General features: G+C 39.9%; 1 protein-coding gene across 1 annotated transcript in view; it reads left to right on the top strand.

Annotated features, from left to right (window-relative positions):
• LOC124555064 overlaps nt 1–12,703 on the top strand; it is a 704,233-nt gene that overhangs the window by 456,824 nt on the left and 234,706 nt on the right. The window contains exon 50 of the mRNA XM_047128850.1: nt 10,214–10,364. Within this exon, the coding sequence (XP_046984806.1) occupies nt 10,214–10,364 (151 nt within the window). The remainder of the gene's footprint in view (nt 1–10,213; nt 10,365–12,703) is intronic.

Consider the following 12,703-nt stretch of genomic DNA (forward strand, 5'->3'; position numbering starts at 1 on the left):
TTTCATGACTTGTATATTAAGCTACTTCCTATATGTCTTAGCACCACTGCAAAAATAAATTTTAACAGTTATTTGTACCTAAATTCAAAATGAGTTTTCTGCAGTGCATGGCACTGCATTAAAACTGGCAGATGGCACTGAAAGACTTCTAGCAACCAATGCAGTTATAAAGATGATACACAGTTAAACCGAATGGCATAGGGCAGCTGCATGACATTTTTGATTGCTGTCAATAAGACGTCACAGTTGCTAGGCAACCTGTAGCAGCCTACAGCCCATCATTGTTGTCCACAACATCCTGCAGAATGCAGTCCCCTGATGTGTTAATGAAGGCTGTTGTCTTGTTAATTACATTTTTTCATGTTATATTATGCAATCTCTTAACTGTATAACACGTAAATTTTTATGATATATTATGCTACTTCCTATACATTTTAGCTCCAATGCAGAAAACTTTTGCAAACAAGTATTCATAATAAAATTCAGGACAATGATTACAAAGCATTCTGTATGTATTATTAGGGCGACTGTGTTACTGACATAGCTGCACAATGGTTACAAGGATTTTCTGAAGTACATGGCACTACATAAAATGTTGGCAGTTACCGTTGAAGGACAACTTACAACCAGTGCCAATGTGAAGATAGTAAATGGCCAAATTGAATGCAGTATGGCAGCAGTGTAGCATTTTTGATAGATATCAATATGGCTTCCATGACATTAGGTAACAGCAGCGTCCTACAGCCCACCTTTGGTGTACTCAAAGACCCCAGAAAGCAGTCTAGTAATTTGTTAATTGACATTGGCTGGTCAGTTATAGTTTTTGACATTATAGTACATAAAATTTTAGCTGTATGACATATAAAGTGTTACTTACATATAACTTTCAATAATATCCACCATAGTATTAAGGTATACCATAAGACACATATCATGTATGTTGTATCCTATTGACAAAAATGACTTAGAATGACAGGCAAGGCGCAGGTCTTCTGTTATTTAACCCCATGACATTGCCACAACAGTTGACATCAGTGAGTGGTATTGACAGCTCCTGCTCAATTCCATCACCTCCACACATCATTACTGGGTTGTTGTTGTTGTGGTCTTCAGTCCTGAGACTGGTTTGTTGCAGCTCTCCATGCTACTCTATCCTGTGCAAGCTTCTTCATCTCCCAGTACTTACTGCAGCCTACATCCTTCTGAATCTGCTTTTTGTATTCATCTCTTGGTCTCCTTCTACGATTTTTACCCTCCACACTGCCCTCTAGTACTAAATTGGTGATGCCTTGATGCCTCAGAACATGTCCTACAAACCGATCCCTTCTTCTAGTCAAGTTGTGCCACAAACTCCTCTTCTCCCCAATTCTATTCAATACCTCCTCATTAGTTATGTGATCTACCCATCTAATCTTCAGCATTCTTCTGTAGCATCACATTTCGAAAGCTTCTATTCTCTTCTTGTCTAAACTATTTATCGTCCATGTTTCACTTCCATACACGGCTACACTCCATACAAATACTTTCAGAAACAATTTCCTGACACTTAAATCAACACTCGATGTTCACAAATTTCTCTTCTTCAGAAACGCTTTCCTTGCCATTGCCAGTCTACATTTTATATCCTCTCTACTTCGACCATCATCAGTTATTTTGCTCCCCAAACAGCAAAACTCCTTTACTACTTTAAGTGTGTCATTTCCTAATCTAATTCCCTCAGCATCACCCGACTTAATTTGACTACATTCCATTATCCTCGTTTTGCTTTTGTTGATGTTCATCTTATATCCTCCTTTCAAGACACTGTCCACTCCGTTCAACTGCTCTTCCAAGTCTTTTGCTGTCTCTGACAGAATTACAGTGTCATCGGTGAACCTCAAAGTTTTTATTTCTTCTCCATGGATTTTAATACCTACTCCGAATTTTCCTTTTGTTCCCTTTACTGCTTGCTCAAAATACAGATTGAATAGCATTGGGGAGAGGCTGCAACCCTGTCTCACTCCCTTTCCAACCACTGCTACCCTTTCATGTTCGTCGACTCTTATAACTGCCATCTGCTTTCTTTAGAAATTGTAAATAGCCTTCTGCTCCCTGTATTTTAACCCTGCCACCTTCAGAATTTGAAAGAGAGTATTCCAGTCAACATTGTCAAAAACTTTCTCTAAGTCTACAAATGCTACAAATGTAGGTTTCCCTTTCCTTAATCTTTCTTCTAAGATAAGTCGTAAGGTCAGTATTGCCTCACATGTTCCAACATTTCTATGGAATCCAAACTGATCTTCCCTGAGTTCGGCTTCTATCAGTTTTTCCATTGATCTGTAAAGAATTCACATTAGTATTTTGCAGCTGTGACTTATTAAACTAATAGTTCAGTAATTTTCACATCTGTCAACACCTGCTTTCTTTGGGATTGAAATTATTATATTCTTCTTGAAGTCTGAGGGAATTTCGCCTGTTTCATACATCTTGCTCACCAGATGGTAGAGATTTGTCAGGACTGGCTCTCCCAAGGCTGTCAGTAGTTCTAATGGAATGTTGTCTACTCCCGGGGCCTTGTTTCGACTCAGGTCTTTCAGTGCTCTGTCGAACTCTTCACGCAGTATCGTACCTTTTTGATCTACATCCTCTTCCATTTCCATAATATTGTCCTCAAGAACATCGCCCCTGTATAGACCCTCTATATACTCCTTCCACCTTTCTGCTTTCCCTTCTTTGCTTAGAACTGGGTTTCCATCTAAGCTCTTGATATTCATACAAGTGGTTCTCTTTTCTCCAAAGTTCTCTTTAATTTTCCTGTAGGCAGTATCTATTTTTGCATTACTGGGTGTAACGTCATATAATTTATGTTTCACTTAATGTTAATAATAGTAAGCGTCTCCCGCTATTCTGTTGATTTCTAATTTACAGAGTAACATCTGAAGGTCATCCACAGTGGTTCAAAACTGGTCATCATTTATGAATAAAAGTGCTTTTATATGATAAAGACCATTCCATATAATATTTTATTGCTAGACTATTGCCACTGCTGCTGTCCTAATATGTTTACAAAGACTGCCAGAAATTTTCCTGGTGGTAGTTGGGCAGGAGTTAGCTGTCCTTGTACCCCATGGTGAATAGCTTCCTGTAATTTTGCCAGTTCTACATGAGCATCTCTCATACTATTGGCAAGAGTGTGCAGAAGCCTTGCCAAGGCTAACTATGTATGTAGGAGGTCTAGTTGAGCTGTCAGTATACCCAAATCTCAATTGACCGTATTGGCCACAGTCTTTATGTAGCTAATCATCTCCACCATCAGCCCCAAAAAAGCCCATTGTTATTCGGTATCCTGTGTTCCAGGTTTGCCAGTGTGGTAGGATGCCATTTCACCAGAATTCTGTTGCCCTTTGTTTCTACTTGCATGTGAATCAATGTGTCATTCATCTTCCCTATATCTTCAGCATCAGCTGTTCCAAAAAGAGCCTTTAACAATCTTCCTCCTCCATCTATCCATCCCTGATGATGCCTTTTCAGAGTGCACAACTAAATTTATGTCCTGCTGTGATCGTGGGAGTCCAAAAGCACCTCATATTTCCCATGAACTCTGTTCAGCACTCCTTTCTCTATAGCTTTCTCATGAATCCCCATGAATGCTTCACGAAAATGCCAAACTTCATTCCTCAGGAGTGGTTTGCTCAACTTGCAGTGTCATCTTCCATTTCTAAACCCCTCCCCCCTTTTTTGGGAATGACGCTCATAAAGGTGGTGGAGATGCCACCATGCCCAGAAAGGGTTGAACATTCCTAATGTGGTTTACTGTTGTTGAAATAGGAACCTGCAGTTTCATGTTTACCAGTGGCATCATCTTGACTACTTGGTATGGACCTTGATAATGAGTATTATTATTATTATTATTTTTATTATTATTATTTTACCTATGGGGTGAAAGGGCTAGTTAATGTCACCCACTGCCTTACACATTAATTAAGTAACTTAGCATTCCATTGCCCCATTCGCTCTCATCATTTCAAGGCCTCCAGATACACTTTTTGCACTTGACCCCATACCCTTCATGAAGTTGTCATGGAATTCCATACAAATTCCTCATTTTCCCTGCACTCTGATTCATTACTTCAGATTATGATGGCATTTTCTGGTCATACAATACCTCATACAGTGATAGACCCATACTCTTATGAACCTTAGAATTATATGATGCCACAACTTAATGTAACAGTGTACTCAATCATTGTGGTGACTGTTGATATAATGCCATAATGTATTCCCTATTGCCAGGTTAACTTGTTCCACTTGCCCATTTGATCATGGGTGTTACACACTTGTTCTTAATTTTTGATTTGGTAATAAATTACAAAACTGCTTCATTAACTCCAACATGAGTTTAGTGCCTTCATCTTTATTCAATTTCTATTGACTACTGAACTTCAATAACCAATAATTTTTCATGGCCTAAGCCACTATGATGGTTTGGTGCTATGGAGTATCCACCATTTCTTGGTAGTGCAAAAAGTGATCAATTACTGTTAATACATAACAATTCCCTGACGGTGTTTGTTAAAAAGGCCATGGGATGTTCAATTCAATCATTTGAAATGGTTTACTGGTTTCTGATGATCTCTGCAGCGAAATATGCTGATGACTCAATTTAGCTTGTTGTGTGCATGTTACACAGCTCTTGACATACTGTTCTACATCTGCTGGTTTGTTTCTACCAAGATTATTTGGCTGTACATCATTCCATGGTTTTTCAAACCCATTAGTGTGCCAACACATTATCATGTGCCTGTTTCAATACTACATCCTTCAGCATAGCTAGTACCATAACACTCTGATTGAAAATAACTGGAAGAAAAGAATGTGCTGACATATATTAATTATTGACACGTAGAAAACATATAATAATTGCATCTGTTGACTGATGTAGTACTTTCTCATACCATACCTGTGAATGTTCTCCTTGTTATTGGGATTTAGTAATATGGTGCGCAAGTGAATGATATATTTACAATCACGTCCAATGAAATAAACATGAGACTTCTCAGAAGATGACAAGATACACATTACTGCTTAGGAATGGAGACATAGAAATGAGATCTGAATGGGGTGAAAATATAATGTAGGAACAAATGAAAGGAATGTGCGGCATGACTAGATAGAGCCACAACATTAAATATACTACTGTAAAACAACCAAAGCTCTCAAATAGGAATCCTGGAAAGCTGAGGAAACAATTGTTTACAAAAGATTTTTGAGAATTGAACAAACCAGAAACTGTTTAAACCCTGGTCCCACTGAAGATGATTACCTTTTCAGAAGTATGATATCAATACTAATACTAATAATAATAATAATAATAATAGTAATAGTAATAATAATTGATACATCATGAGAAAAAGGTTTTCTTATATTTTCTTTAGCACCGTGCAAATAATTTGGATGTGCCTCATTTGTCACAAATTACATCTGCGTGATTGTTTAGTTTGAATTGTACATCTTTGTAGCATTACCCTATAATGATTATCACAATAGCAGCAATGCATATCCTGAATTCTGCAAGCATTCTTCACAGTGTTGATACAGTTAACTTAGGAAAAGTTTGCTTTATTTAGTACATCACGGTATTACCCGGAATATCAGTTAATTAATGATATATAACATAAAACATTTTGGATACTTATATTCTCCCCCTGTGGTCTTCCACTGTCATTTTGACCCTGACTGGGAGTCTTCTTCCTAGAGTTACTTAGCTGTACGCTGTGCTAGGCGCGCAGTCCGGAACCGTGCGACTGCTATGGTCGCAGGTTCGAATCCTGCCTCGGGCATGGATGTGTGTGATGTCCTTAGGTTAGTTAGGTTTAAGTAGTTCTAAGTTCTAGGGGACTGATAACCACAGCAGTTGAGTCCCATAGTGCTCAGAGCCATTTGAACCATTTAGCTGTATGCTGACAAGGTAGGACTCACAAATTGGCTGGGAATGACATATTTTCTTTCAAAATTCATTTCATTAGAAACTTGACAACTACTTAGGTAATTTAATGCAAATGTATGTGTGATTAATAGCTGACAGGTAGTGCCATTTCTGATGGAAAAGGACACACAAGAAACTTTATTTTGTTAGTTCTCACATTTATACACTGAAGTGCCAAAGAAACAGGTATAGGCATGGATATCATGTCCATTATAATTATCCGGGCTGTTATGCCGTGCTCCGTTGATGAATTCTGTGTCAATTCCCAACGTTTCGTCTCCGACTATGGGAGACATCTTCAAGGTGGTCCGTAGCTTGATGGAAGGTCCAATACACCCACTGGCTCACCACTGACTGCTGCTAAATTCCATGTATAGTATATTACATGGTAAACCATGACAATTATTTGACTATTTTAAGTAAATTAACTGCCATTCCCACTTCAACAGGATGTTTTTTTATATTGTTCAAATTTTGCACAGCCTTTGTCAGTTCTAATTCACGAAATAACACCATTCATGGTAAAAATTTCTGTTTAATATGGACTATTTTTACCTACCAATAGTGTTCATTATATTCTCAGTGCCATATTTTTATCACTATTGTAATTGAGTATTTAGTATCCAACATTGATTTGGATGCCTCTGCAAGAAGAATTGTAGGAAAAATTGGCTGTGGCCATTATTTTTCAAAGATGCCTACTTTGAATTGCCAGTAGGTGATAAGAGAAACTAGTTTTTGTGACCAATATGCCATTTGTCATGTACTTTAGTAACAGTCTCCCATTTGGAGTCACCAGTGCTCCTGTGTGATTTTAAAGATACGTGAGCAACTCATGCAAGGTGTTCTCAACTGTTTTAATCATTTAGATGGCTTGCTTATTACCAGGGTCAAGCATGGGCAGCACCTGCACAATCTGCAGATGTTGTTTAAGTAGCTCCAAACCCATGGTCTGCAATGTCATCTAGACTAATGTACTGTAGTTTATATGTACCAAGTGTAAAGTACCTAGGACATACATTAAGTAAAGAAGGACTCGTGTTCACACATGGTCATGTGGACAGTCACTAACTTATCAGCTCCTAAAAACATCAAAGGGCTACAGTCATCCCTGAGCAAAATCAATTATTAGGTGAAACACAACCCAGATTTCCCATCTGCTTAATCAGGTGCACAAAAAAGTGCTAAATTTGTGTGGTCAGAACCATGCCAGAAAGCGTTCTTGCAACTTATAAAGTTCCTTAGAGCAGCCCCTAGGTTAGCAATGTTCCACCAGGCAACACTTAACACTTGCCACTGATGTGTCAGATTGTGGGTTTGGTGAAGTGCTGCACCACAAATATGTTGATGCCACATAATACCCTTCTACATTTGCATCTACAACATTAAATGCAGCACAGAGAAGTATTTGCAAACTAACAAAGAGGCATTGAGAAGTTTCATGTATGTCTTTATGGTACTAATTTTCACCAGATCACCACTCACAAGCCCCATATTTTGCTATCCTTTCCACGTTCAATACTTCCCAATAAGATGATGTAGTGGCTGCAGTAGTATACCTATGAGATCAATTACTGGCCCACCATGTGGGACTCAAATGCAGTTGCACTTTCCCACTGGTGTTGTGGCGCAGATGCAGAATTTGACAGGCACACAGCACTATGTTCTGTCTTAGACACAAATTAGTGACACACCCCCAATGAATTACTGATTACAGCACACAAAGTAGAAACAGAAACAGGACCTGATTGACTTATCTAAAGGGCATTGACTACAGTATGGCTGGGATGGCTGGAGCACCAGCCTGGCTTGGCACACATATTTTTCATTATGGTACCAGCTTAACGTCACTCATGGTGATCATATTGTTAGCCACAGATGATTTTGAATGGTGGATGGTACGTCCTCCCACACTCCACCCACCACACTGCACTTTGGGGAACGCGCAGAATGGAGACAATAGCCTTGAGTTGACATTGCATAAAACATACCACCTGGAACTGCCTGGCTTTCGTCAAAAATCAATCTGCCCCAGTAGTGTGTTTCAACACTTGGCCACTCACTGACCACCTGTGGCAAAGAGTGCATGTTGATTTCACAAGACCAGTTTTGGGAGCAATGTGGTAGCTAGATATACATGCTCTCCCTAATGTTCCATGTGTGTTTCAGAAGGGTACCACCACAGCAGCCACTGTTGGTGCCCTGTCCATCATACTTGCAATAGAGGGGGTTCCTTCCACCCTGGTTTCTGGCAATGGCACTCAATTTACGCATCTTCATTTTGGGAGGTTTTTAAATGCAACAACACTGATCACCTAACCATCAGCTCTTTCCTTCCTGCATCCCTTTCACAAGCCAAATGAATGGTCATTATATTGAAAATGCAGATGCTCAACACAATGATGATATCCAACTCTGGGAAAGCACTCACCAGCTCCTTGCCACCTACCAGTCCACCCCTGTAAATGGATGTAGTCCAGCCAAACTTATACATGGGAACAGACCCTGCACCCTCATCAACCTACTGTGCACAACTCAGCGGGTCCACATCCCACGTCGACGGTTACCACATGGGTTCCCAAGTCTGGGCTTGTACATTTGGCAGGCACTCCACTTGGACATAAGGCATCAGTATTAGCAATAGGAGGTGGCAAATGTTTGAGGTTTCAGTCAGCCAGGAGCATCTGGTCAGATTTTGTAATCAGCTCTAAATGCAACGAGCCATAATGCCCCCCCCACCCCCACCCCCCACCCCCCCCACCCCCCCCCCCCCACTCCCCCACCCCCCCACCCCACCCTTTTCCATCAGCCACCAACTGGGCAAGACCTGCCATACCAAAGACAAATCGCCTTCTAGAACTTTGACCCTCATGTTAGGCATTGACTGGGCGTTGACAATGGTCAGTTATGGGAGCCTGTGATGGCAGATCTGCTTCCACCCTCTGGACCACTTCTGGCTCCCACCAACATTGGGAAACATCTAACAACACAATTGATAGAAGATGTGGGTTTTCAAACTATGGTGCCCATAGAGGCCAAACCATTGTCCCAATCTCTGCCACAGGAGCACTCTGTCTCCTGCAGACAGGACCAAACTGTGCCCTAGAACTCATTGATTGACTGTGACTGCTACAGAGAAGTCCAGTGCCCACTCCAGCTCATCATTTGGGGTAACTACCACAAAAGCCTTCGGTGGGGTTTCCAATACCTCTCCGACCATTCCTTGATGAAGTATGGCACAGGTGAAGCAATTTTCTGCCCAATGTGCCAGTGGAAGTGGAGAGGAATTTAGTATCCAACTATGATATGCATTCACTGCCCAGCCTCGGTATTGACATGGAAGACAGCTCAGATATACTCAGGCTCCATAATCTGGTAATAGCTTGTTCCTGCATGGTGTACCAATGCAGGTGCAACATACTGCATCCACTGACATGAGTGTGGAGTAAATATCACATGGCTGCAGCTTGCTCCTGCATGGGATGCCACCATAGCCACATCAATACCATGGTTTAACACTTGCCAGTTAGCCTTAGAAGTTCTGTGATTTATGCCATTGATTATATGAGTGATTGACATTATTATGTTTTGATCTGGATTGCTCCCTGGGCTGTTTGTGCACACTTACAATGACTTCACTAAACTATGGACTTTGTTTTTGGATAACTGTTCACTTCATAAACCGTGCTGTCATTGACCTCAGGAACCCCCTTTTCATTCCACTGGTCTCTGAGTTGCCACCAGCATGCGTGATCATAAATTTTGTTCTATTTATGCAGAATAGGATAGAAAGAGAACGCATCTAGATTAGACTTTGTAATGAAACCAGAAGTTTTGACCAATATTTCTTCAATTTTTAAATATTCATTATTGAAAACATCCAGATAAACTGACCTCATCATCATACATGTTGTGATTACACTACAAAGAAATCCAATTGCTGGTATTTATTGTCCTATAAATTGGAAAATAACTGCCTAAACAAGGCTTCCAAGAGACAGGGTGTAAAAGGTATGGCATTTAGTGTATTATTAATTTTATATTTATTACTATCATAAATATTAGTGCTGTGACCACAGAGTATTTCATGATGGCATGCCTGACTCATATCTTCTCAGTTTATGAGTCATGTTTCTTCAAATTGATGAAGTAGTGTGGCTTGAAAACTGAGGATATTTTATTGAACTATTACTATGTATTTTCTATTATTTTCACTGTATATTGTTTCATGATTTATGTGTGATGCAGCCTCGATCTGAAGATGAAAGGTGGGATGTGGACTGGTGACTCCATATACAGCACTAATAATATTGTAAGTTATAGAAGATCTTACCTCCCGCTCCAGACTGGAGAACTGAAGGCGATGTACAACTCAGCCAAGAAAGAAATTCACTTAGAGGTAATTTAATACATCTTTTATTGCAAATTGAGCTCTTATTGACACTGGTTGCACTAATTTAAAGCTCAGAAGTTGTCATATGTCAAATGTAACCTACCACATTATTAGATATTACATAACTCGCTTACTGTAAATGATGGGACTCCCAAAATTTGTGCTATACTTGGCAGTTTATTTAACCAATTACCTCAGAAATTTGCTTGATTAATAATTTCTTTTCTGAGACATTTGGTTGTTTGATTACAAGTAACCTACATTTTCCGAAACACAAACAATATCAAAAGTAAGAGGACAATCAAATACAGTAATTTTATAGCAGTCAGTGGCAAATGACTTGTCAGTGAGGAACGTGATGAGTGTAGCCTATTACATTAAGCGAGGAAACAAACTTTTTCCTTAAATTGTGTTAATATAATAGATAATTTTAAAATTAAAAAAATTGAAGTAATAAATGTTGAAAGAAGATATGGTTGATGCTATATGGCAAGTAAAATAAAATAAGACACATATATGGAAACATATGTTACAGCAGGGAGCATGTCTATGCCGTGTAATGAAGATTCTAATGCAAGTAGATAGTAAAACATCACAGGTGTATGTTGATATTTTTATCAGTCATTTAGAATACTTTGCATGCACCAGACCAGGATATCACACAATCTAGTCTACAAAAAGCTTTATATGGATGATATTCGTTTGCTGCTTCAGGGCTTCCACAAAGATATTAAGCATTCTGTGCATTCAATAAACACACACTGCCCATTCACGTTAATGGGACCATCACCTATGTTCGACATCTAAATGCAGTACCCACTCATAGACAGCAGGTGGCAGCACTACCAACAGAGGGTACATAAAGCATCTTGAAGGACACTGAAAACAGTGCAGTTGTCATTATAATGTGGAATCAGAAGGATTTATCTGACATCCAAAAGTGCATGATTATTGGCTTTCAGGTCAAGTGTGGAAGCATTTCTGAAACACATAAATTTGTTAACTGTTTGCATGCCACTGTATTTAAAAATACTGTACATGGCAAAATGGTGCTATCCAAAACTGGTGCCAAGGAAACTGTGTTGCACCGTATGCCGTAGATGACCAGTGAATGATAGCTGGAGATGTGCATAGATGAACAGATGTGCAACTGTTGAATAACTGACTATCCAAATGAACCAAGGGGCTACCAACAGCATCTCCTCAATGACCATTCAATGAATCATGCTCGGTGTGGATGTCTGCAGCAGGTGCCTGGTTCAAGCACCCATGCTGACTGCTTTTCAGTGGCAATGAATGCTGACTTTTGCTTGCCAATACCACAACTGCACGTCCTCTGAGTTGTAACATGTGGCCTTTTCATATGAATCATGTTTCGTGCTCCATCGGACAGATGACCATTAGCAGATATGGCCCTGCAACAATCATTGAAAGTGGCCAGGCCAGAGAATGGATTGTTATTATCTAGGTGATGTTTTATGTTGCATTCCCTGGGTCATCTATCATTCTGGATAGCACGGTAGATCAAAATAAGTATGCATCCACCCTTGGGGACCAAGTCCTCTACTACACGCATTTGTTTTTTTCTTGTCACAAAGGCATCTACCAGCAGGATAATGCAACATTCACACAGCTATCAGTGTACTTGTGTGGTTGCAAGAGCACCAGAAAGAGTTTACCATACTCCATGGCCTCCAAACTCCCCAAATTTAAACCCAGTTGAAAATCTCTGGAACCACTTTGATCAGACAGTTCATGCTGTGGATCCTCAACCAACAATAATCCTAACACAGCTGGCCATGGCACTGGAGTGACATGACTCCACACCCCTGTCAGTACCCTCCAGACCCTGACTGACACTCGTCTTTCACGTCTGTGCTGCAAAAGTTGGTTATTTAAGCTTTTGACAGGTGATCACATTAATGTAACTGGATTATGTACTAACACTTTTAGTCCTAAGCCAGAGCGCTGTGAGCATCCCATACCCAAGCTCCGCTCGTCTTCCCCTGTTCGCTTTGTTTTCGTTGCACTCACATCTAATATTCAGGCTTGGCATGCTGTGATCTGCTCACTGTATGGTGTTGCCATCAAGTGGATATTTCTGAAACTATTTCAGCATTGTCAAGGACAATCCTCAGTTGTTCGAAACCACTGTACTGACACGTGGTGCCATAGTTTTCATGTATTTCTTGTTGCACTTGCAGTGCATTTTGAAATAAATATGTCAAAGTATTTGACTAATAGTGAGATTGAGAAGCTTTTGAATGAGGCATTGAAGATTCTGGTTCTGAAGGGGACGTTTCTAAAAGTGAATATAGTGATTTAGCTTCTGAAGCAGACTCAGG

The sequence above is a fragment of the Schistocerca americana genome, chromosome X (genome assembly GCF_021461395.2).
Source record: "Schistocerca americana isolate TAMUIC-IGC-003095 chromosome X, iqSchAmer2.1, whole genome shotgun sequence".
NCBI lineage: Eukaryota > Metazoa > Arthropoda > Insecta > Orthoptera > Acrididae > Schistocerca > Schistocerca americana.